This window comes from Solanum stenotomum, chromosome 9 (genome assembly GCF_019186545.1).
Source record: "Solanum stenotomum isolate F172 chromosome 9, ASM1918654v1, whole genome shotgun sequence".
In the NCBI taxonomy this organism is placed as follows: domain Eukaryota; kingdom Viridiplantae; phylum Streptophyta; class Magnoliopsida; order Solanales; family Solanaceae; genus Solanum; species Solanum stenotomum.
The window spans coordinates 53,514,815-53,538,405 of record NC_064290.1 but is presented as its reverse complement, the minus strand read 5'-3'; the positions used below and the strand labels follow the sequence as shown (position 1 = coordinate 53,538,405).

Genomic DNA, 23,591 nt, shown 5'->3' with positions numbered 1-23,591 from the left:
ACTTGAAAGGTACTGAGCATACAGGATAGAGTAAAACTGAAATAACATATAACTGAACAAAGCAATAAGGCAATGAAATTATTTAATTATGATATAGATACTGAAAATACTAAATACTGAGCTAATTGATGCAATGACCAAATTTATAACATGCTGAGACTGAATACTGACTGTACTGAAATATGGTCAATGCAATAGAGTCTGACTGAACTGTGGGAGCTACTAATAACCGACATAAAACCACATGAGCTAAATGTGGAGTCCGATGTATACGCCCCATCGAGAGGACCCAATATACCCTGCCAGGGGATTGCTAGCGTGATCACTAAACTGATGTTGCCACAGAGGGGACTTACACCTATGTGGCTTGTAGTTCTGGACTATATGGGTACGCTGAACCCTAGTCCAACTCGGTATTATTCTACTCTCAATAGATTAAGTGATTAACACATTATGACTGAATTTCTGTAAGTTACTGGATAGCTCGAACTGAACATGCAAACTGAGAATGCAACAATTAATCTAATAATGATGCATTAATAACTGAGACATGTATAACTGAATATTGAAATATCTGACCTAGCATGTGTAATTCAAGAACTAAAGAAATACATAGCTAGGGTTCTGAAATTCATGCAATAAAACTGAGCAAAAACATGATAATCTGATTTGGAACATGTTAATAACTAATTCATGATGATTTGCTGTAATTCTAGAAACCCTAGGTCTATTCATAATAAGGGAATCAAGAAACTGACTGAATTCTAGGGACCCAATGGGCGAAAGGAACCCACTAGTGAAATCCCACATACTTGGTGACAAATTCCATGGAGAAATCTTTCGATTCGGGGCTTGAACTGATGGAACCTTGTTGCGTTCTTGAACTAGGGTTCTTGACTTTTTTTCTCCTCTCTTGCTTCTAATTTTCTAAGTTTTGATTAATGATTTGACTTAGGTAAGTTCTAGTTATGTTTCTAGGCTTAAGCTGACTAAAACCTCATGATTTAGGGTCTAAACGACGTATCTTAGGGGTCCAACAAAATAGGAAAAGACCAAAAGACCCCTGACTTAATTGTTGTCGGAGTGACCGACGGACGGGACTGACGGGCCGTAGGTCAATCGACGGTCCGTCGATTGGAGTCGTCGATCGAGTATGCTTGACAGGGCTTCACTAAAACGAGCATAACTTTTTACTCGGAGGTCAGATTTTAGCAAACTCGGTGGCGTTGGAAAGAAGATTCAATTATCTATCATATCATAAGTCATGGGACACATAATTCCTTTTATGCTAAGAGTTATGACCATCTGAAGTTGACTCAATCACAATTTTCATCTAACTGGTTACTACCCTCACCTACGGTCAGACCTACGGACCATGCATCGAATGACTGTCCGTGATGGTCAACCGTTAATCGAGACTGAAGCTGGGCTTTAGGGGCATCGATCCACGGACACGAACCACGGTCCGTGACCTGACCTACGGACCATAGATCCGGCTGTGGGTCGACACTTGACCGAATTTCTGGCTGAGTTCTGGGGGATTTTGCTGACACGAACCACGGACCTGCAGGACAAACCGTGGGTCCTCTTACGGTCCGTGGATGGTCCCCGTGAGTGCCACCCGCAACACCAGAAATCTGCAATTTGGTCTATTTTCGGATACGGGGTGTTACAGGTAAAGTTTACATACTGAATATTGTAGACATCTTTCTGATGTGCAAACTGCAAAGTATATGTTTATCATAGCTATTTATAATCATAATGATTAGTGTTATTGCTATCCTTAATTTTTATTATCTTAACTTTGTTAGAATTATAATTGTTCTATCATTGCTATTACTGATATTATCAATATTTTGCTATTATCACTTTTTTAAAATTAATCTTGTCTTTTAAATCTGCCTCAATTGTATCTTTGTCTAGTTTCAACTATAGAAATTTTTTGAAGTTGGAATGTTGTTTGACCATTTTTCTTGCAAAAAATATATAGAATCTAGCAAAATTCTGTAACTTAAGATGATAGTAATTGTCATGACTCAGACCGTCGTGATTGACACCCACACTAACCCTCCGATGGGAGAACCACTACTACAACTCAAACAAGCAACTAAACCAAAACTAAGGCATTTAAACTACGAAAACAAATTAATTAACTAACAAATGCGGAAATTTAATACCTAAAACCTAAAAATCAATGTACCAAAACTCTACTAATGACAAGTCTAAGAACAAGAGGTACAACCCCGAAACTAAACAACACCTTAAAAAAAGTATGAGTTCGAAAAGAGTGGACTTAAACAAGGAAGATCCATGGCAGCCTGAAAGAACTGGCTCACCCTTGAATCCGGTCACGCTCATAGTCACTTAGCTGAGGTCTATCAATAGCCACCTGAAGATTCCTGTACTCAACAAGGAAAGAGCAAGTGTAGTATCAGTACATAACCACCGTGTACTGGTAGGATCACACGACTATCCCACTAAGTGTAACATGCATTAGTCAATACAACAATATAATCACATGCACATATTGAACATATATACTATCATCAACATATACGAATAATGACCAATTTCACGATTCTCACGTATCACAGTTATATCAATTTAGAGCAACATACCATCTTCCAATATCAATCGTCATTAGATATGAACAAACTCATCACAAGTAGATACACAACACAATTCAATGGTCCTCTCACGGAACCCAATTCAATGATCCTCTCGTGGAACCCAAACCCAAACAGTTAACATGCCGGAATGTGGCAATCCGATCCAAGTTAGTTATGCCGGAACGTGGCAATCCAATCCCATATTTATGCCGAAATGTGACAACCGATCCCATAATTATGTTGGAACGTGACAATTCGATCCAAGTTAGCTATGCCGGAACGTGGCAATCCGATCCCATTCACACACCTGACACCACTATCACAAAAACAAGTACATCATCAAGATCATACATTTAAGTCATGATTTCATGGAAATAATATCCATCTATCTCATTTACAATAAGTGTGATCAATAATGCAACATAGAAATACATGCATGTATCATAATGAAGCAAAAACAAACATACATTACACAATCATAGAATCACAACCATCACCTACCTCGAAACAAACTTGAAACCCTAAGAAACTTGATCCTTCCATTTCCGAATTTGTTTCGTTTGTTCTTGGTCTACAAACAATCATAATAACACGGGAATCAACAACAATTACTGATTACCCAAAATACTAATCATTCTATGAACCCTAGATCAAACCCATGATCCCAATTATCCAAATTAGGGTTGTTTCCACCATAAAATCTATAACAAAACCCTCCCCCATCAATATTCACCCATTATATTACGTTCTACGAATCGAAAAACAGATTCGGGGAGTGAAAAGCTTACCTTTAGCCTTAAGAGTGGTGAAAAACAAGTAGGAGTCGCCTGGGGGTCATTCCTTAGCTCTAAAAGTCGAAAAGTGTATAATGAGGTCTTTAGGGGTTTATTAACAACTTTAATTCGCGTCGGATCCGCCACAATGGCGACGCTAGAGTGGCAAACATTCCCGTCAAAGCGGCCAAAACGAAACAATGAGTTATATTCAAGAAGTCCAAAATTCCCATTTCACGACACACCTTAACCCATGATGCTCAGTAAATACCTTTTACGCTAAGATCGATTTCGAGAGTTCTACTTGCCCGAATTCAATTCCGTAAAGTCGTACGGATTCCTTAACGAGTTATCTAACTACTCATATAATCAAAATCATAAACGATTCACCCGATTGTTACCAAATTTCCCTACACCTTAATTTTTTCCAAATTTAGACTAGGTTGGGAAATTTCAAGTTACTACGAAAAAGTTTTCTGGCCCCAATTCTTTCTTCATTGACTTTTCCCTAACGACGAAATCAGGTCATTACAGTAATTTACTACTATACCTGTAACACCCCTAAAATACTAGATCAACTCTTGCATGTCGATGCATCATTTCTTAATTACTACAATATGTTTTACTCTTATTTTGGGAACTTGAAATTTTGTGATATATGCAACCTTGCTTAAAATAAATTGTGCTCGTAATTTAAGGTATTGTATGGGGATATTTACATAATTTTTCTAATTAAAATTACATATGAATTGAAAGTGTTGGTATCAATTATATACATATAGGTGTATATGTATACATTTAGGGCATCACACAATAAAATGGGGCAGCACCTTTTAGTGACAGTTGTATACGTGACTAAGCATCACTCTTAAGACTATATTATCACACCTCCTTTTGTGATTTTTGTTTAGAACTGAAGTCCAAGAACCTAAGAACATTTTCTAACCAGTTGTTCATCAAAATCACAAGAGAAAACCTGTGTCCTTCTAGCTGGAAGTCGAGACATCCTACCTTTTGGTGAGTAATCAAAACTTGTTTTTTTAAGCTGAGTAGTGCTTAGTAATTTTAGAAGTTCTCGTTCTGTAGAACTCATTTTGAGGTGAATAAATATGTGTTGGAAAGCTGATTCCAATACCTACAACTCTTCTGTTCATGGTAAGCTCTAATTTAGCTGTTATGACTACGAAATAAGGGACACAACATATGACATGTTTTGTCCAGATTCTGGAATTTGAAATCCTGTATGTTCAACTGTTAGTGTTTTGTTTATATTTTTTTGTACAAAGCGTATTTTGCGGTGATTCTTGATTATTTGCAAGCTTAAGAGATGTACCTACATCTTTTTATGAAGGATATAAATTCAATTTTGGCCGTTTTCTGTTTCAAATCTAAGTTGCAACGTGAAGTGCTTTTATTGGACATAATTTTTATTTTTGGAGTATAGTCATATTTTTACAGGCTAGGCTTACTTGTGATGATAACCCTGTGTTACGCCATCATTATTGAGCTACTAGAAAGTAAATAAGTTATTGAATTCATTTTTTTAAGGTTGTATATCCGTGTGTACGAGTTGAAGACTTTGATACGCTGGTTGGTCGGCAATTTGAACTCGTGAAGTTGTGTTGGACTGTTTTGTGCTAAAGAACTAAGGTTTGTGTATAAACTTATACTTGTACTCTTTTTACCTGCTGGTATAGCTGGAAGTTTACTTTGGTACCTTGGTTACCTCTTGTCACTTTGCATTGTTGTATTGGTCTTCTTTAATACATTAAAGACACTTGTGTAACTCGCCCACTTGTACGGATTGTTTGATCACTTGGCACTCTTGTTGGGACCTTGTCCTTCTTGTGGCCGTGACTTTGTCACTCTTGGCATGCCTCTTGTTTCAGATCATTTACCATCTTGACTCTGGATTTTTAGTCCGTCTTAAGAATGAAAGTTGTCCATTTTAAGTACGAACTAGAAAGCCATTCTTAATATGGTTCTTGGTTCTCTTAACTGTTGGGTTTTGACCCTTCTTGATACCTGTTTGTGCTTGGTGTGACGACATAATGTATATATTGGGTGAGCCTTATTGTTGAATCTCTTGGAAAACTGTGCTATGAGCGTTCTTGACATTTGGATCTTTAAATATCGAACTTGATACTCTTTATATATTGTGTACTTGATTTATTTATTATGTTCAATTATGATGCCTTCGACTTGAGATTGATAACTTCCTGAATTTGAGGGCTCCAAACCTATAGTTTTTACACCACTAAGTTATATGCTCAGCGATAGTTATTTCTATCGTAGGGGCTGTTCGAGATGATGCTTGAAGCTGGCATACCCTTCATAAATATTAAATATTAATAATTTAACATAACTAAACACTATATCAATACTCTAAACTACGGTCAACACACTTCATATGTCACAGTACTTCTACTTCACATAAGAAATTTCATATTATGTTTTGGTTGTAACAGTAATTGTAGCCTTCGAACTACATCTACTCTTATTGATTCAATATTTCATTATATTTCACTATATGTCTATATCAAAGCATTTACAACTGATTTGCTTGTCTCACTATATCGCACCAAATTGTTAGAGAAGTGAGAAATCATATATTTATTTTATGAACATTTTCTTGTTGGATAAATCGAAAACCGAACTATTATTGACTAAAATAACCGATAAATCGAAAATTGATAAAAGAATATTTTATTAATTTGTTATTAGTAATCGAAAACTAATAAATTCAACCATAATACATAAAACCGAACCGATAATAAATACCCCTTTCCCAACAATGAATGCCTGTGACAGAATTAGTTGGAAAAAAGTTGTAGAAACCAATGCAAAGTGCTTATTCACATAGTTTCATTCAATTGTTACATTTTTCAGCTTACCAAATTCCCAAAATTCAAAATCCCCCTTTTCATTAGTTTCTTGTTTATCATAGATTTCACTTTTCTTCATTAACAATGGGCAATGCTTCTTCCTTGCTGACTCAATATGACATTGAAGAAGTTCAAGAACACTGCAATCACACATGTATGCATATTTCTCTCTTTAAAAGGATATTTTTCACTAAAGATTGTAATTTTTTGTGGGGTTTTTATTTTAATGTTTAAAAGGAGTATTTTTTACTAAAGTTTGTAACTTTTTTGTTTTGGGGTTATGTGGGTTTTTGTATGTCAATGTTTAAAAAGGGTGTTTTTTTACTACAGTTTGTAACTTGTATTGTTTTGGGGTTATGTGGGGTTTTTTATATCAATGTTTAAAAGGGGCGTTTTAACTAAAGTTTGTAATTTTTTGTTTTGGGGCTATGTGGTTTTTCTTTATAATGTTTAAAAGTGTATTTTTTTTACTAAAGTTTGTAACTTTTTTGTTTTGGGGTTTTAGTTTCACAGCAGGAGATTCTATCATTGTACCAGAGGTTTTGTCAACTGGATAGAAATGGTTGTGGATTTGTCTCTGGAGAAGAGTTTCTTTCAGTGCCTGAATTTTCTGTCAATCCTCTCTCTCAGGTTTGATTGTTTGTGTGATAATTATTACATGATAAAAACATGTGCTTTTGTGTAATTTCTTCATAGTTGTGCGACCCGATATCAAATTTTTCGTTGAGTTGATTTCTTAGATGGTTGTTTAACTAATAATGTCACTTTCTTTGTTGAAGAAAATTGGAAACCAGAAGTAAGGTGACTTTTTGAGATAATAACTATTAGTTGAGTGAGCATCTGAGAAATCAACTAAATTTTCCTTATATGCTTATGCAAATACTGTTTCAGGATTTAGATTGTATAGTTTTGTGAATTGAAGCATGCAAATGCACTAGAATGCTGTAGAAATCAAGGACTAGTTCTTTTGCATTTACTTTGAAATGGTTGTCCCCAATGCCGGAGCCAAGATTTTTACTAAATGGAATCCAAAATCTTTGTTGCTTGGACTCTCCAAAAATATTGCCTCACCATGTTGGATCCTCCAAAGAATTCACTACTTTTGGAGCATCTTGCACACACTCGTCGGTATATTTGAAGAGTTCGAGCAAGATAATCCAAAATATAAGGAAGTAAACACTCGAAGAAGCCAAGAGGATTCAACATAAAATATATATACATAAAAAAAACATTGACATACCTACGCAATGTAATTTTCCGAAGAGTGGTGTCAATTGACTCCCCTAGGACAAATGTGGTTCTGCGATTGGTTGTCCTCACACAATAATGAGGGAATTGTTTCATGGTATTATTGTGCTATTTGATGCTTGTGGGACTTTTTGTGTCAGAAAGAAGCCTACCCCTCTGGTAAACTGAACAAATTCAGTCTTTCAGATATGAAAGGTTTGGTAATGCAAGTTCGTGAGACTATCTGTTATAATTTCGAAGCAAGTAGAATTGAAAGATGATCCAATCTGTAAACGATAACAACATGAAACCTGGTTTATGTTCGGCCAGGAAAACTAGAGATGTAAGGGTAAAGAATTAACTCAAAGAAAAACATAGGTTTCATGCAGGAGATAAAGAGAGGTAAGTTGGGAACAGAGAGGTCTTTGAACGGGAAATGAAATAGAGATTAAAAAGGTACACTGATTTATCAACAGAGAGGTTATGCTAGCAGACTAATAGATCCTAATTTCTCCTCCTTTTTCTGTTCTCATTGAGTATTGATAAGAATTGTAATTTTTTAGAACATTGAGAATGAAGTTAGAAGTTCCCAGCTCGCTTTCTCTCTTCTCTTCTCTCCTCTTAGCTGCTGGTTTGGTGCAACTGTAAATAACTTTTTGATTGTGTGGCTCTTTTAGTATATCGTTTATTTGAGTTTTTGGTCAATGACCAGCATTGACATGTCACAAATGTTTTTTTGCAAATTCTGCCACTATAAAACTTTGTTCTTAATAATCCCTTTTCTTAATGCAGAGGCTATTAAGGATGATAGACGGGTTAAATTTCAAAGAATTTGTGGCATTCCTATCAGCCTTTAGTGCTCATGCCAGCTTGCAACAAAAGGTTGAATGTAAGGGAATTTTTCATTTTATACCTTTGATCGTCTCTTTAAAATGTGTAAATCCAATCTTCTTTTGCGCTCAACTTTACTTTCTTCTGTTTACTTGTTGCTCATGTGCTTCCATTCTTTCTTATTTTTCCAGTTATATTTAGAGTTTATGATACTGACGGGAATGGAAAGGTGTCATTCAATGATATGCTGGAGGTCTTGCAAGATTTGACTGGACCATTTATATCTGAGACTCAAAGAGAGGTAGTGTTTGTCTTTTAGTTTTCTGATGCTTTTGTTTGTTATGATCTTTTTCTGATGAGAACTGAAAAAGTGTTGAGAAATAGGTAGAGTTTCTTTGTATCTTACTTTATTCTGTTTTGGAAAGTATACTTAGTAAAATGACGTCAAGGCATTCAATCTCTGGATTGTTCTTGATTACCTTGTAACCTTCTGATGTAGGGAGCTTTCAACTAGCCTATAGTTGCACTATAGTAAAATGGAGATCTATAGGACTTGATACTGGCAGAGACATTGGAGATTAATACGGGGTTCTTGTTGTTTTAAGGTTAATGATTCCAAGAATCACGGAAAGGAAAGGTTTTTAGTTGTTCTATATGTAAATCAGTAGAGTAAGAGAAGAAAAGTAGTCTAGAAATCCCACCATAGAAGTAAAAATGCAGTAAAGTAGTGACTAAATCTTCCCCGAAAGCCTTCAAATAAACTCATATATTTTGCACTATTAATTCGAAAACATGAATGCGTATTTATGAGCACCAGTTTTCTAAGTCGGTTAGTCCTACTAAAATTGCTGCTAAACAATAAGAATATAAATTGACTTCTTAAGACAAGTGGAAATCTCATCTTTAGAAGATATTAAACAACGTGATCATAAACTCATAGAGAGATTTCTCTTTTTTCTTCTGTGTGTCCATGTCACCTTTTAACACATCTGAAATGAGAAAGGAGTATCATCCTGAGAAGAATGCATAACTATATTTACTTGGATTTTGGGAATCACTCTTTTGAAAACAAGGCGTAGAGAATCCCCTTAAAAACATTTACAAGTTAAAATCATTCTTCCACTTTTTTATAGTTTGATTTGCTTTCAGTGTTTGCCTTGAATTTGGTTTCTTCTAATCTGTTTAAGCCTAGTTAGTAGAGTTATCTGATACATACTTTGGTACCATGGATTAGCCGTGGTACGTGCAAGTTAGTCGGAACAGCACTTTTATATAAAGCAGAAAGTAAAAAACGCTAACGATAAACTTGGGAACAATTTTTTCTATCAGTAACAGACCTGGGGACCTTGTACATTTCTTAGCTCTTATTTCATGTTTTATTTTGTTCACATATTCACCTTTAACCTACCAAAAAGATTAGCAACTTATTCTGATTTCGTTTAACTATAGTAAAGTTACTGTACTTCGCTCTTTCCATTTGTTGCCATAGGAAGTGCTTAATTGAAAGACTTAAAAACATAGTAAGTATTTAGCAGGAAATGTCAACTTTTTAAAGAAGCTGAGAAGAAAAATTCAAATATAGCAAATCGAGTGCAGTTCGTCAACATGCTATCATTCTTTGAGAAAATATAGGTGTATTCATGAGATTATTCATTATGGTTTGAATTACGTTACAGATGTAATCCTTTTTTTTTGGACAATTTACTTGATTGTGAAGTAAACAAGTTGTCAATGAGAACATTTTGATGGCGGATCACTGAAGAAGCCCACCTTCTATAAAGTTTACCTGAAAAAGAAATGTGACCTTGTGTTTAACTCCATTTTTATTTCCGTCCTTGCAGCAAGTTTTGACGCGTGTTCTTGAGGAAGCCGGATACAGCAAGGATTCTTCACTAGTCCAATCTGACTTCCTGAAGGTAAATATTGGACCTTTGACCTTCACGCTATCTGTTTCTTCTTGCAAGTTTCTGATGGCCCTTTGACAGATCAATTAACGGTTCTCTAGAGATGCCAATTACTCTTGCCTCTTGTTAAATCTGTCTTTCTGAGAATATATTATGATATATACATTAATGCATTTGTATTAAAGATTAAAAGGGGTCATGTGAATTAAGACAAGGTTCAATGTTTGATCAAACAAAACATTTAGACAAACTTTGCCTTAACTGTTTCATCGTTATGGTTGGGAAGCTTGATATGTTTTGACTATGGGAAAGTTACAAGTAGCAGTATAGGAAAGCATGTACGAAGAAATGTCAAACAGCAAGTTGGTAATCATCCGGCTTGGTACGTAATGTAAAGCAAAACTAGTAAACTTCTAAGGCTCCGTGTAGTGAGTTGAGTTGGAAATTTCATGAATATTTGAATAAGATTAAAGCATCTTCATATCTACTGTCAAAAAGATTCAGACTTGAAGGATTTTGCAAATGCTTCCTGCAATATTGGGATACCAAATGGAAGTATCATTCCTAAATCACAAAATAAACTCTAGAGCTGCTGAAATTCATGCAAACTGATAGCTGCTTTGATGTTTGGTTTTTATGTACTGAAAACTACATATGAAGTTACACACACCCTTTTCCTCGCGCTGCTTTACTCTTCTAGACATCCTTATAGCTTGTCATGTTCAGTTTTTACCTCCTCTACGCGTCCCTTACATCATTACATGATCATAACTCATTGAATCAAACATTATAACATGACTTTTAATCCGTGTCATCGGATCAGCTTATCAGTGGGATGAGAAAAGTAAAGTAGCACTACTTCCAATTTGAGATGTGTGTGCACTTGCATCACATGATCATTACTTGTCGAAATCAACGTTGTAACGTGACTTTGATCCGTATCATTGGATCAGCTTATCAATGGGTGAGAAAAGTAAATTGGAAATTTCGACGTATTGATTTCTGAATTTCCTTGGTTTGGTTGAATGATATTGACAAAGCTACTATGTTTGCAGATTCTTGGCAGCTCTGATCTGAAGATGGAAGTTGAAATTCCAGTAGATTGAAAAAGGCACTTTGCTTTAGTTGACATTAGCATATAATTTGCACCATCAAGAGTTAAACAAAAGCTCCTTTTGAATTACTAAATTTAATACATGTTATGATGAGTATATATATGTTATTGAACATATGTAAAACTCAGGTTATTATTCACATCATAATGGTTGAACATTATACCATGTTGCAATCCTGCTTGAATACTTCTTTTTTGGGCCGAGGGTTTATCGTAAACAACATTTCTACTCTATAAAGGTAGGTTAAGGTCAAAGTACCCTCTATCTTGATCTCAGATACCTAAATGTAGGTTTGTTTTGATTTCATTAAAATAATTAAACTAATTATTTTGATTCAAATCAGTATAAAAGTCAATTTTTTTTAATTTCAATTTTAATCGATTCTTTAGATTTTTCCATTTTTAACATAATGATTGAAAAAGAGATTAAATATATTTTCACTTACTTATGTGATAAGCTAGAGAATAAAAACATTAAATGAGTAGGAATCTTCAAAAAGACGGTAAAATTCACATGAATACAAAATAATTTTATTGAAATATCAACATTCAATATATTTTATTTACAAAGTAGATTGTTAACCTCAATCTGAAAAACTATAACAATATAATTGTAACTTCCACTCTGAATACAAAACAAAACATTTACAAAGTCCAAATTTGAAAATAGTTTATCTAAGCATTGAAAACTATAAACTAATTTAAAATATATTAACAAAGTAGATTATAATTAATACTTCATTTTTTATGTATAAAATAAAATACTTATATGTATTATGTCGGTTTAATTTGAATTTGATTTGACCTTTTTTTTAATATCAAATCAAATCAAGAGTGATCGATTTTTTTTTTCAACGCCAAACCAATCAAATCAAACCACAATATTTTTTTTCCGATTTGAATTGATTCAGTTTAACTTGACGATTTGATTTGTACACCTCTATAATCGATAAATCTTTTCTCTTAAATCTTAAAAATATAAATGAGAGACAAATGTCCACCTACTACTTCAAGGACCAAGTAAACTTTACCAAATCGTGAAATTAATTCTATTTAATTACGTTGTTAATTACTTCCCTGTATTAATTGTTTACTTAATTTGCTTTAAGTTAAATATAAAAATCATTAATCACTTCCAAGGAGAAATTTAAATACAAGAGGCACCTCTTAATTTCGTGTTTGGTTGATTAATACTTTTAAAAATATTTTCTCTAGAAAAATGTAATAATCAATGAAAATAAGATAAATTATTATGGTATAGAAGCAATAGAATTAGTTTATGAAAACATAATTTGATTATTTATTAATATAACTTATTTTGTCTAGTTAAATTAAGTCCATCGATCTAAGAATTAGATAAGTTGAAATATGACCCAACTAAACACAAAATTCTACTCTTAAAGTCGCGAACAACAATACAATGAAATTATCGAAAAGGTGTGTGATATCCGTCCTTACGAAAGAAAGTCAACAAATTAAATCAGATACATGGCAATCAAGTATATATATGAAGGCTTTCATTGACTAATATACGATATATTTCGTCTAAGATCCATCAAAGACGATATACTCCAAGAATACTTTAGTTTATAATCTTCAATCAAACTCTTGTGAAATAAATAATACGACACTCTATATTTATAATCTAATTCATTTTAACTCAAGTACTCATATAATTTTAGTCCATTTAACACTCGTTAATATGATACCATACATTATCCAACATTCATACAGTCATACTCGATATTCTAGATCCGCCCCGATATTTATTTGAATCCTCTTACAATGAGCATGCTCTGGAACATTGAATAAGTAGTATGGTCGGCCATAAATAAAGACAGACACAATAAATTTATTATTTAACGACTTTTTAAATTAAAATTTTAATAAGTTCATTTTCACCGTTTTTTTCCGTTGACTAACGACCCCATGTGTAATTGTTATTATTATAATAATAAATAATAATAATAATAATAATTATTATTATTATTATTTTATTTTTTTAAAAAAAGAGTGACAAGTGTAATCATGTTGTTTGTGGTGTTAATACTTGACTTTTGCTTTATGTTCTTTTGAAAGAAGAAGTTAATTTATGTTAAACTATACTTACAAGCTGGTTAAAAGTATATAATAATGATTAAAGCTAAACTAAACTCAATTACAATGAAAAGTGTTATACATAATAATTATGACAACAACACAACATACATATTTGGCTTAATTTCATAACTGAATTGATAGAGAAATTTTCAGTTATAACAGAGGAATGTAATATCATATTCGACCAATCGTACGTACATATATGATTTTTTTCCTGAAGTTAATGGGTGCACGTGTACTCCCACTCTTACATGTGGGTTTGCCTTGGTCCTCAATTTAATTAAAGCATATTAAAATACAAATACATAAAACAAATTCAATAATTAAGAAGACAGGTTGAAAACAAGAGAATTATAATATTATTGATTAGCTCAAATAAAACCAAAACAATGATTTAATAATTAACTACACTTAATCAATCTCTAAATGTAATAAAATGTCAGAATCCATAAAATATAATAGTAAGTGATTTGTAAAAATCAAAACTGACAACATAACAAAAAAGGCAGTGGACATTCCAACAATATTATCAAGTTAAATCATATTGTTACATGACATATTCTTAGACCACATGATTATTCATCACAAAAATACAGTGAGATGAACGAGATTTTTCCAATCTTAATTAAAAGTTTCATGTTAGATTTTAAGAATGAAAAACAAATAGTAACATTCAAAATAACACACTTTTTTGCCTTTATAATTGAAAAATAATCATTATCATCAAAATTCAAACAATAACTATTTTTCAATGACTGAAAAATAGTTAGCCTGCCCTACTACTAAAGTAATTTGTTATAAAAAAAATATTTTCCATTAACAAGTCACGAGTCTTAATCGGATTGGTGGACTTTAAATTTCGTATGACAACAATACTTACAATAACGAATTTAATGTAATTTCACAAGTAACGTTTGAGGAGGTTGTTACATACACAATCTTAACCCTACCTTGTGCACGTAGAAAGACTATTTCTGAAGAACCTTCAACTCAGTGAAGAAGTCACGTAAAAAAATAAATGAAGAACATAGTAATAGCAACAACATATAATACAAATTCCTACTTCAAAGTTATGATGATGTCATTTTAATTTATTTATTTTACTTCTATTTTTTTTTAATTAGTGCTTAATTAAGGGGATAAAATCAAGATATTAGTCACCTAGAAAATTGGGTGGCATACACGGACAGCCAAAATCTAGGCCTACCTTTCCTTTCTGTAAAAGACAAATCAACAAACCGTTACAAAAACCAACTTTTTTTTTAATCTGAAAAATTATTTTTGCACTAGTTGGGATTTTTTATTTTTTATTTTTAATCAAAAATTAATATCTCTTTGAATCTTCTAGTGGGGTTTCCTTATTTTTCAATTCTTGAATTGTGTTTTCACTTTATGTTGCTTTTTGGTTTGTGGGGTTTTTAAAGAATCAACATTTCTTGATTTTTTGAAGGAAAATAAAAAAAAAGGTTGTTCATAAATATCCAGAAAGGAATCTTGATTTTGTTTTTTCACTAGTGGGTTCATTTTCTTTTTTCAAAAAGATTGATTCTTTGTATTAAAATTTGACATTTTGTTTGAATATTTTGGTGGGGTTTCCTTTTTTGTGAAGTTTGGTTTGTGGGGTTTTGAAGAATGAACATTTCTTGATTTTTATGAAGAGAAAAGGAGAAAGAAGAAGATGGGTGACTTGTGTTTCTTGATTGGGTCAATTCTTGTGGGTTTATCAGACTCTTCTTCTCTGCTGTAAATTAGGTAAACTCAAAGTTCCTCAGCTCTGTTTATGCAATGATCATTTGTTATATTTTTCTTGATGTTGAGATTGTCTGTTTCTTGATATAATGATTACATATTTCATATTTCTCTGTTAATGTTGTTGTTGTTGTTGTTGTAATGTTGAGATTGCCTAACAATCCGACAAGTGGGGTATGGGAGGGTAGAGTGTATGGAGACCTTACCCTTACCTTGGAGGTGGATAGGCTATTTTCAATAGACACTCGGCTCGCAAAATGTTGAGATTGCCCTTCTTGAATCTTGATATAGGATTAATATTTCATATTTCTCTTTTATGTTGAGATTGCGTAACAATAACATACCTAGTGTATTGCGACAAGTGGGGTATGAGGATTGAGGAGGGTAGAGTGTATGCAGACCTTACCTCTACTTTGGGAGGTAGAGAGACGTTTTTCCGATAGACCCTCGGCTCGAGAATGTTGAGATTGCCCTTCTTGATATGAAGATTACATATTTCATATTTCTCTTTTAATGTTGAGATTGCCTAAAAACAGCATACCCAATGTATTCCCACATGTTTGGTTTGGAGAGGATAGAGTGTACGTAGACCTTACCCCTGCTTTGGGAGGTAGAAAGATGGTTGTCGATAGACCCTCGGCTGGAGAATGTTGAGATTGTTAACAATAACATATCTAGTGGGGTATGGGGAGGTAGAGTGTACGCAGACCTTACTCCCCTACCTTGGAAGGTAGAGAGGCTATTTTTGAATAGAGCCTCGCCTCAATTTCATGTTGTATACTATTGGCATGGGATGAATTTAAGTGGGAAAAATGGTTAGTGAGAATTACCGAGGGTCTATGGAAACAACTCTCTCTACCCCACAGAGGTAGGGGTAGGATTTGTGTACATTCTACCTTCCCAGACCCCACTCGTGGGACTACACTGAGTAGTATGTTGTTAGTTAGTGAGAATTCCTAAAGCCAACTCTAACTTGTTTGAGACTCAGACATAGTTGTTTTTGCAATTGATGAGAAATGCAAAGTTTAAGCCTTTTTTTCCTTGAGTGAACACTAAATTGGTTAAAATACCAAATGGGATTATGGTTGTGATGATAGCTGAAGTTTTGATTGTTGGTTATAAATTGAATCAGAAAAGTTAATCATTGTCAATCTTTTCTTCTGTTATCGCAGAAAACGTGTAGTTACTCTTCCGGTTAGATGGCTGATAGTTATATGTCTCAACTTGATGTTGCTTCTTTGAAAGAGACTCTATGTGCTCAACAACAGCTTCTACAGAAGCTTTACAGTGAATTGGATGAAGAAAGAGAAGCCTCCTCCAGTGCGGCTAGTGAAGCGTTATCGATGATTTTACGTCTCCAAGGAGATAAAGCTGCAGTAAAAATGGAAGCCGAGCAGTACAAGCGATTGGCTGAGGAGAAAATGTGTCATGCCGAGGAATCATTAGCCATTTTTGAGGATCTTTTCTATGGAAAGGAGATGGAGATAGCTGCATTGGAGTATCAGGTTCAAGCTTATCGGTATAAGCTGTTGAGCATGGGCTGTGTAGATCCCGGGGTCGGTGAATTTAAATATCCTGAGAATTTGTTGCAAAGAAACGAGAATTTAGCAGGCGAAATGAATCTCCAATCCCTTGGAAGGCGTAATTCTGCCCCTCCTTTTCCCCTGAAAATTCCAAAGAGGGGTGCTATGGAAATAGATGATTCAAGTTCGGAAATAGATTCAAATTCGAAAACAGTGGAGGAATATACAGGGCAAGAGATGAATGAGCAGCAGTCAGATACAGAGAAGAAGACAGATATTTCCATTTCCACGACTGGAAGTATCAATTCGTATTGGCAACAGATTCGGAAGTTGGATGATCGAGTGAAAGATATTACAGGAGTTAGCTGCGCGAATATCAGGAGTGAAACGAGGTCTCCTTCACCGCTTTCTCAAAGAAGCATTAAGATAAGCAAATCGGAAAATGAAACGTACCAGCCGCCTAAGCTTCACGTGAGCAAATCAGAAAATGACTCACCTGCTGATTCTGGTTGTTCTCCGAATGTTCTTGATGTCTTCGAAGTGCCTCGAGCAGATAAGGATACCATTGATATCGGATTGCCTCCTAAACATGATCGCAAGATGGTTTCACATAACGATGAAAGGCTCGAGAGACCTGATTCTGCCCAACAAGAGGCTGTAAAATCATCGGTTAGAGATGAAGCTGATTTGCTAAAGAAGTACTTTGTATCTGCACAGCGAGAGAACAAGCTACGAAGAGCAAGTGAAGCTGCTGCTATTACCTGCCATTTGGCAATATCTCGCCCTACAACCAGCATTTCCGAGACTAGCGAATCTCATCAGCCCAATCGAACATCTGAGATAGTTGAAGTTGGAAGAGAAGCGTCAAGATATGAAATGGCTCGAGAAGAAGAACTGAAGTTGTTACACGACATTAAAGAGCAACTAAATTTGATGCACTCTGAAATCCAAAGTTTGAAAAGCGACAAACTCCCTCCAAGTGACGACGAACCATCCTTACTTCTTCTATCAGAGGTAGGTACATTTCATCTAAGTTCCTCCATTCTTCTGATTCTAGTTACTCGTATTCAGTCTCAACATGTGAAAAATGTTACTCCCTCCGTTTCAATTTGTTTGTCTCGTTTTGACTAAAAAGTAAAGAACATTTTGATTCTTGGAAAGTTAAGAGTCAAAGAGTTGTCAAAAAGGGAAAGTGACATTTTTTTAAAACGGACTAAAAAGGAAAGTAAGACAAATAAATTAACAGTCTTACCATTTTGAACAGGCAATGGTTCACTTTTGGCTCTGATGGATCTATCAAAAGCTCGAGCGCCAGCAGTCACCTGGAGTAGCCTCGGCCGTTACATAATCAAGATGCTGCCATTCTGTGACTTCTGAATACTGTAAGAGTATTTTTGGCTTTATTGTGTGGTTGCGGAGAGATTGAATACGTTTGTAAATTGATCGCGTAGAGTGTACAGTACCATATAGCCTTCATCTCATCAACTTAGTTGCATCAAGAAGAGGAATGTTTTCACATTTGTTAATATTTTGACAACAGTTTTTGTTTTGACGTCTGAAACAGTCTCTCTATCCCGCAAAGATAGAGGTAAAGTCTGTGTACATCCTACCCTACCCATACCCCGCTCATTGGTGTAAGTTCATTTGTGATTTGTGAGTGGTGCTACCACATTTTGTTTGTTTCTTAATTGTGTTATGTTAACTGAGGGAGTATTTCTTTTATTTGTATAGATACCTGGACTTTAAGAATGTTATTTCATATTTCAATAATAAAGATGGGAAAAAGCTCAAATATGTCATCGAAGGCTCATCTATGTCATCCGTTAAAAGTTTGGCTCATCTATGTCATTTTCGTTTGAGAAAAGGCTCATCCATGCCATTATTTGTTAGCTGAAAATAGTTCCGGTTTTGCAAAATTATTTTTTATACATGGTCAATTATGATTTGGCCACATCATTAATTTAATTTTATTTTGTTTAAAATGGCTCAAATATGTCATTGAACTTTGAGAAAAGGCTCATCTATGTCATCCGTTAAAAGTTTGGCTCATTTATGCCATTTCAGTTGACAAATAATGGCATGAGTGAGCCAATCTCAAACAAATTAAATTTAATGTATATATTATGTATATTTCAATCATGATGATAAATTAGTTAACCGAACGGTATATATCCGTAACTTTCCCAAAATTAATTTAGAGTGGAGTTTTCTTTCTTGAATTGCTAATGCCAATACTCCTTATTTTGCAATCATAAAAAGTTATTGGTGAACTTAATTAGTTTATTATTTATTTAGTGAGTTTGGCAAAATACCAACTTTCCACTTAGATTTAAAAAAAAATAAAAATCTAAAATTTGATATTAATGGTAGGCTGAAAAGATCCTATAAGTGCATTTTGACTATGCAAGATATGATTTGTCAGATAACACCAAAAATATTAGTGTTATAGAGGAGATTTGTTCTTTTTACTATTAATTAAAATAATGTTGAGATAATTATATTGGTATTAAGTTTTAAATAGTTGTCATAACTATTTTAACATAAAAAAAAGGCTACATTTGGTTGGTTGCATGTCTAATTAGCAGTATAGCCTTGAATAATGTGACACTCATGATAGAGGGCGGGTTAAAAAGAGCAAGGGTGGAGGTACATTTTCACTTACGACTTCAGCAGAACTCAATAGCTACGGCTCAAATTTTGTATTTGTATTTAAGAATTTATTTAATATGTGTGAATAATTTATCTAGAACCTAATAAGAAGCATTATTTAGAATCCAGAACTCATCAACTTAAAATATTAGCTCTTCTCTAAAAATAAAAATAAAAATAAAGGACTGACATACTTCTAAGTTGACAAGCTTTTGAAGAAGAAGGTACATAACATATCAAGCGAATTTCACGTCGAAATAAAAGAAGAATGTGAAGAGTTTATAAGGTATAACACAAATTCACATAATACACACACTTTTGGCGTCGATGCCGGTGTAGCCCGAGGGATAAATCCGCGAGGTTTGTTAGGTCAAAGCAGACAATAGGGCTTGAATCATGATAAATATTGTAGTAAAAAACATTACTAATATTTTAAACAAAAAGAATTCTTCTGTAGCTCACCTGAAGGGTAGTTTTGGTGCACGAACCATTCCACGTTCACGCAGAATCCAGAGAAGGTCCGCACCCCAAGAAGGAACAATTAAAAAGGTCAAAAAAAAACATAGAAGTACAATGAATAAAGTTAAAAGGTACATTGTTAGATATAAAAAAAATACTGTTCAACTTTTTGTTGTGACATCTTCAGTAACAGTGTTTGAAGAAGTTGAAACATACTGTTTTAACCTTCCAATTTCAAGTGCAACATCCAACATTGTTGGCCTAGTTGATGGATTGTACTGAGTGCACATTAAGCCAAGTTCAATCAACTCTAACACGATATCGTGCCATATATTGCTATCGCGTTGAACTGTTGTACATCTTTGTAATGCTTCATCAATCATAGCCTCGAGTTTATGTGAATACTGACTCTTCACCCATTCGTGTAAGCTCGAGCCTTGTTGAAATAGAACGTCTGTGGGACGTTTACCTGTCACAATCTCGAGTAACAAAACTCCAAAGCTAAATACATCTCCTTTCGTTGAAGCCCTCCTTCCCATTCCATACTCTACAATCAAAGAAACAGAACCTTTAGTCATATAAATTGAAATGAATTAGATAGAATAGAACTATTATTTGTTACTAACCAGGAGCAATGTAACCAATTGATCCACAAAGTAATCCATCTGTTGAGTTGTAATTAACTGATTCGTCGATAGGATTAGTATTTTCCTCAACAGCTTTTACTAATGTTGAAATCCCAAAATCTGTTACCAAAGCTGTCATGTTGTAATCAAGAAGGATATTGCTTGGCTTTAGATCACAATGCACGACTTTAACAGGCGAATAGTGGTGGAGATAGGACACTCCTTCTGCTACATCACTGCAAATGTTAACCAATTGAGCTAAGTCAAGTTGATGTCTCAGCCCGTGGCTTGGGTACAGATGGTTCTCTAGGCTTCCGTTTGACATCAGAGGGAACACGAGAGCTTTGAAGTCCGGTCTGCTACATGTCGTTATGATCCTTATCAAGTTCCTATGTCTAGTCCTTTTCAAGATTTGACATTCCCTTTTGAAACTACCTGATATCTCTCCACCTCCTTTTGTGTCAATCACTTTAACAGCTATGCTCATGTTGTTCTTCAGGACTCCTTTATAAACACGCCCATATCGTCCTGCTCCTATTAAACTCGAGCTGCTAAAACCTCCCGTTGCTTCAATCAGCTGCATACGAGATATCCTCGGGTACTTTTGCTCTTTCCTCCCACCACCTTGCTCCACATCTTCAATTACCTTGCTTTTATTAAAACTCGCGAATTGGTTCCTGAATCTTGATCTTAGGAGGAGAGGGTACCCGACTACGCAAAATATAGGAGTTATAAGCAATGAAAGGAGGATTGTGATAATGAAATGTCTACCCCTCTTTTTATGGCAACTTCTCATTCCTTGTACTGAGCCACAAAGCTTGAAATTTCCCATGAATGAGCTGATGGTTAGTGATGAAAATGCACCAGTATCTGTCACGTTCCCCGAGAAACGGTTATAGGAGAAGTTGAGGTTCTGCAAAGTCGACGATGCTTGAAATGTCTGTGGTATTTCCTCACTCAACACATTGAATGAAACGTCGATTTCCTTAAGGTAAGGCAATCTTCCTATAGAAGATGGAAGAGGTCCTTCTAAGGAATTACGCGATAGATTCAAGTATTCTAGAGCAATGCAGCTGCCAAGCTGTGAAGGGACATTAGACGAGAGATTATTCGAAGACAAATCAATTGCCAACACCATATCCATTTTGCTGAGCTCTAAAGGAATTGGACCATGTAAGTAATTACTAGACAAGTTCAGATAGAGCTTCAAACTACTCAATCCAGCAACTGCACTTGGAATCGTCCCCGTGATTCTGTTGTGAGAAAGATCAAGTATTTCCAAGTTAACACAATCACCTAAGCTCGGGGGAATCGTTCCAGAGAGGTGATTATCGTGCAACAAAAGCCTCCTCAGTTGCGGAAGATTAGCAAAGGTATTTGGGATTAATCCAGAGAGGTTGTTTTTCGACAGATCAAGAAGGCCTAAATGAGAAACATTTCCAAAAGCAGAAGGAATGACACCAGAGAGTGAGTTATTCGACAGATAAAGCCTCTCAAGTTTCCCCATTCGACACAACTCAGGAGGAATTGTACCATTCAGATGATTACTAGACAAGTTCAATAGAGTAATATTTACAAGACTCGAAATTTGCGTTGGGATAGGACCATATATAAGATTATCGTCAAGATGAATCTGTGCAAGGTTCTTGGAGATGTTACCGATAATAGGAGGTAACTCCCCACCAAGATTATTCCCAGCTAACTCAAGTTCTTGCAAGTTAGTAGAATTAACTAAAGACGCGAAAAAAGGCGTCAGGTCAGTATTACCACTATGACTATCAAAGTTGTTGTAAGACAAATACAAAAACTGTAACTTTGGCATTTTACTTACAATATCAGAAGGAAGTTCACCACTCAACGAATTTGATTCAAGATCAAGCCATTCTAGCTTTGTAGATTTCGAAAGAGCAATAGGAACTTCACCAACAAGTTCATTAGACCATAAAAGAAGAAACTTCAAACCACTCAACTCACAATGATCATTCATAGGGATCTCACCGCGAAGCGAATTGTTAGAAAGGTCCATATACTGTAATGAAGCAGAGCAATTACAGAACAAAGACAGAGGAATTGCACCAGAAAGATTGTTTGTTCCCAAATCAAGATACTTCAATTCATGAAGGAATCCTAACTCGTTTGGGATTTCTCCTTCGAGGAGATTAGAAGACAAACTAAGCTGATTTAGCTTAACAAGATTGCCTAATTCAGCTGGAATTTGTCCTTCTAATAAGTTACCAGACAAATCAAGAATCTGCAAGAAAGAGAGCCCAGAGAGAGAAGGAGAAATCGTTCCACGTAACGAATGATGACTAAGATCAAGCTCAACAACTCTATGAATTTTCTTGTCACATACAATTCCTGTCCAATTACATACATCAACGTTGGAAGAATTCCAACTTTCAAGTACATGAAATGGATCAGAAACAATCATAGACATGAATGAAACAAGCGAATCGCGATCATTTAACATAATTTGATCATTTTTTTGGCCTAAAACTATAGAGAAAACCATGATCAAGAAGAAGAAATTGTACATGGAAAACTTAGAGCAGCCCATTTTTTTGTTATTAGTACTATTGCACCAATCATGAAAATTTGAATAGTGAGAAATAAATGAAACTACCTAGATGTATATATATATATGCAAGGGCGAACGCGAAGGGGTGAAGGGGGTCCAACTGAACTTCCTTCGTCGAAATATTATATTATTGAAATAAATTGTACATATATGTATATGCAAGGGCGAATGTGGAGGGGTGCAAGGGGTCCATTTGAACTTTCTTCGTTGAAGTATTATACTATCGAAACAAATTGTTTAAAATTCCTTTGGTATAAAAAATGTTTTTTTTTTAAAATTTCTAACTCTGTCACTGTGTATATATATATATATGGACTTATCCTAAAAATTAAAATTGTTATAAATAGGGAAAAACAATTAAAATATGTTTTGTTTGTGCCTAACTAGAGTTGAAGAAGTGGCGCCAATGATTTTTGACTTGAAAAAAAAGGTCAACTAGTTAGACATGGAACACGTGTGAACGTGTCTGAATGCCACTTGTGTATTGTTAAGTTCATCCCGCGTAAATTTAACGATGAATTTAAGTTATATACGTTGATAGTACAAAATATTAGTATTAAAATG

The 23,591-nt window shown here is 34.6% G+C and overlaps 3 protein-coding genes across 4 annotated transcripts in view; 2 read left to right on the top strand and 1 right to left on the bottom strand.

Moving 5' to 3' along the window:
• Window positions 1–11,509, top strand: part of LOC125875562 (uncharacterized) — a 12,733-nt gene extending 1,224 nt beyond the window's left edge. Inside the window, exons 1-6 of one of the 2 annotated variants that reach the window (XM_049556545.1) lie at window positions 6,193–6,421; window positions 6,773–6,897; window positions 8,287–8,383; window positions 8,517–8,626; window positions 10,167–10,241; window positions 11,285–11,509. In XM_049556545.1, coding sequence (XP_049412502.1) covers window positions 6,352–6,421; window positions 6,773–6,897; window positions 8,287–8,383; window positions 8,517–8,626; window positions 10,167–10,241; window positions 11,285–11,335 — 528 coding nt within the window. In that variant the 5' untranslated portion in view covers window positions 6,193–6,351 and the 3' untranslated portion in view covers window positions 11,336–11,509. Of the gene's footprint in view, window positions 1–6,192; window positions 6,422–6,772; window positions 6,898–8,286; window positions 8,384–8,516; window positions 8,627–10,166; window positions 10,242–11,284 lie in introns of those variants that run through there. The other variant, XM_049556544.1, reaches the window with a different exon arrangement.
• A 3,289-nt stretch (window positions 11,510–14,798) lies between these two features.
• LOC125875561 (uncharacterized) lies at window positions 14,799–18,510 on the top strand. The gene is made up of 3 exons (XM_049556543.1): window positions 14,799–15,195; window positions 16,365–17,729; window positions 17,980–18,510. The coding sequence occupies exons 2-3, from the start codon at window positions 16,392–16,394 to the stop codon at window positions 18,001–18,003; spliced, it is 1,362 nt and encodes a 453-aa protein (XP_049412500.1). The 5' UTR covers window positions 14,799–15,195; window positions 16,365–16,391; the 3' UTR covers window positions 18,004–18,510.
• Window positions 18,511–19,984: 1,474 nt separating this feature from the next.
• LOC125875560 (putative leucine-rich repeat receptor-like serine/threonine-protein kinase At2g24130) lies at window positions 19,985–23,032 on the bottom strand. Its single transcript, XM_049556542.1, has 2 exons — window positions 20,450–23,032; window positions 19,985–20,370 (listed from the first exon to the last, which is right to left on the bottom strand). The coding sequence occupies exons 1-2, from the start codon at window positions 23,004–23,006 to the stop codon at window positions 19,985–19,987; spliced, it is 2,943 nt and encodes a 980-aa protein (XP_049412499.1). The 5' UTR covers window positions 23,007–23,032.
• Window positions 23,033–23,591: the final 559 nt, after the last annotated feature.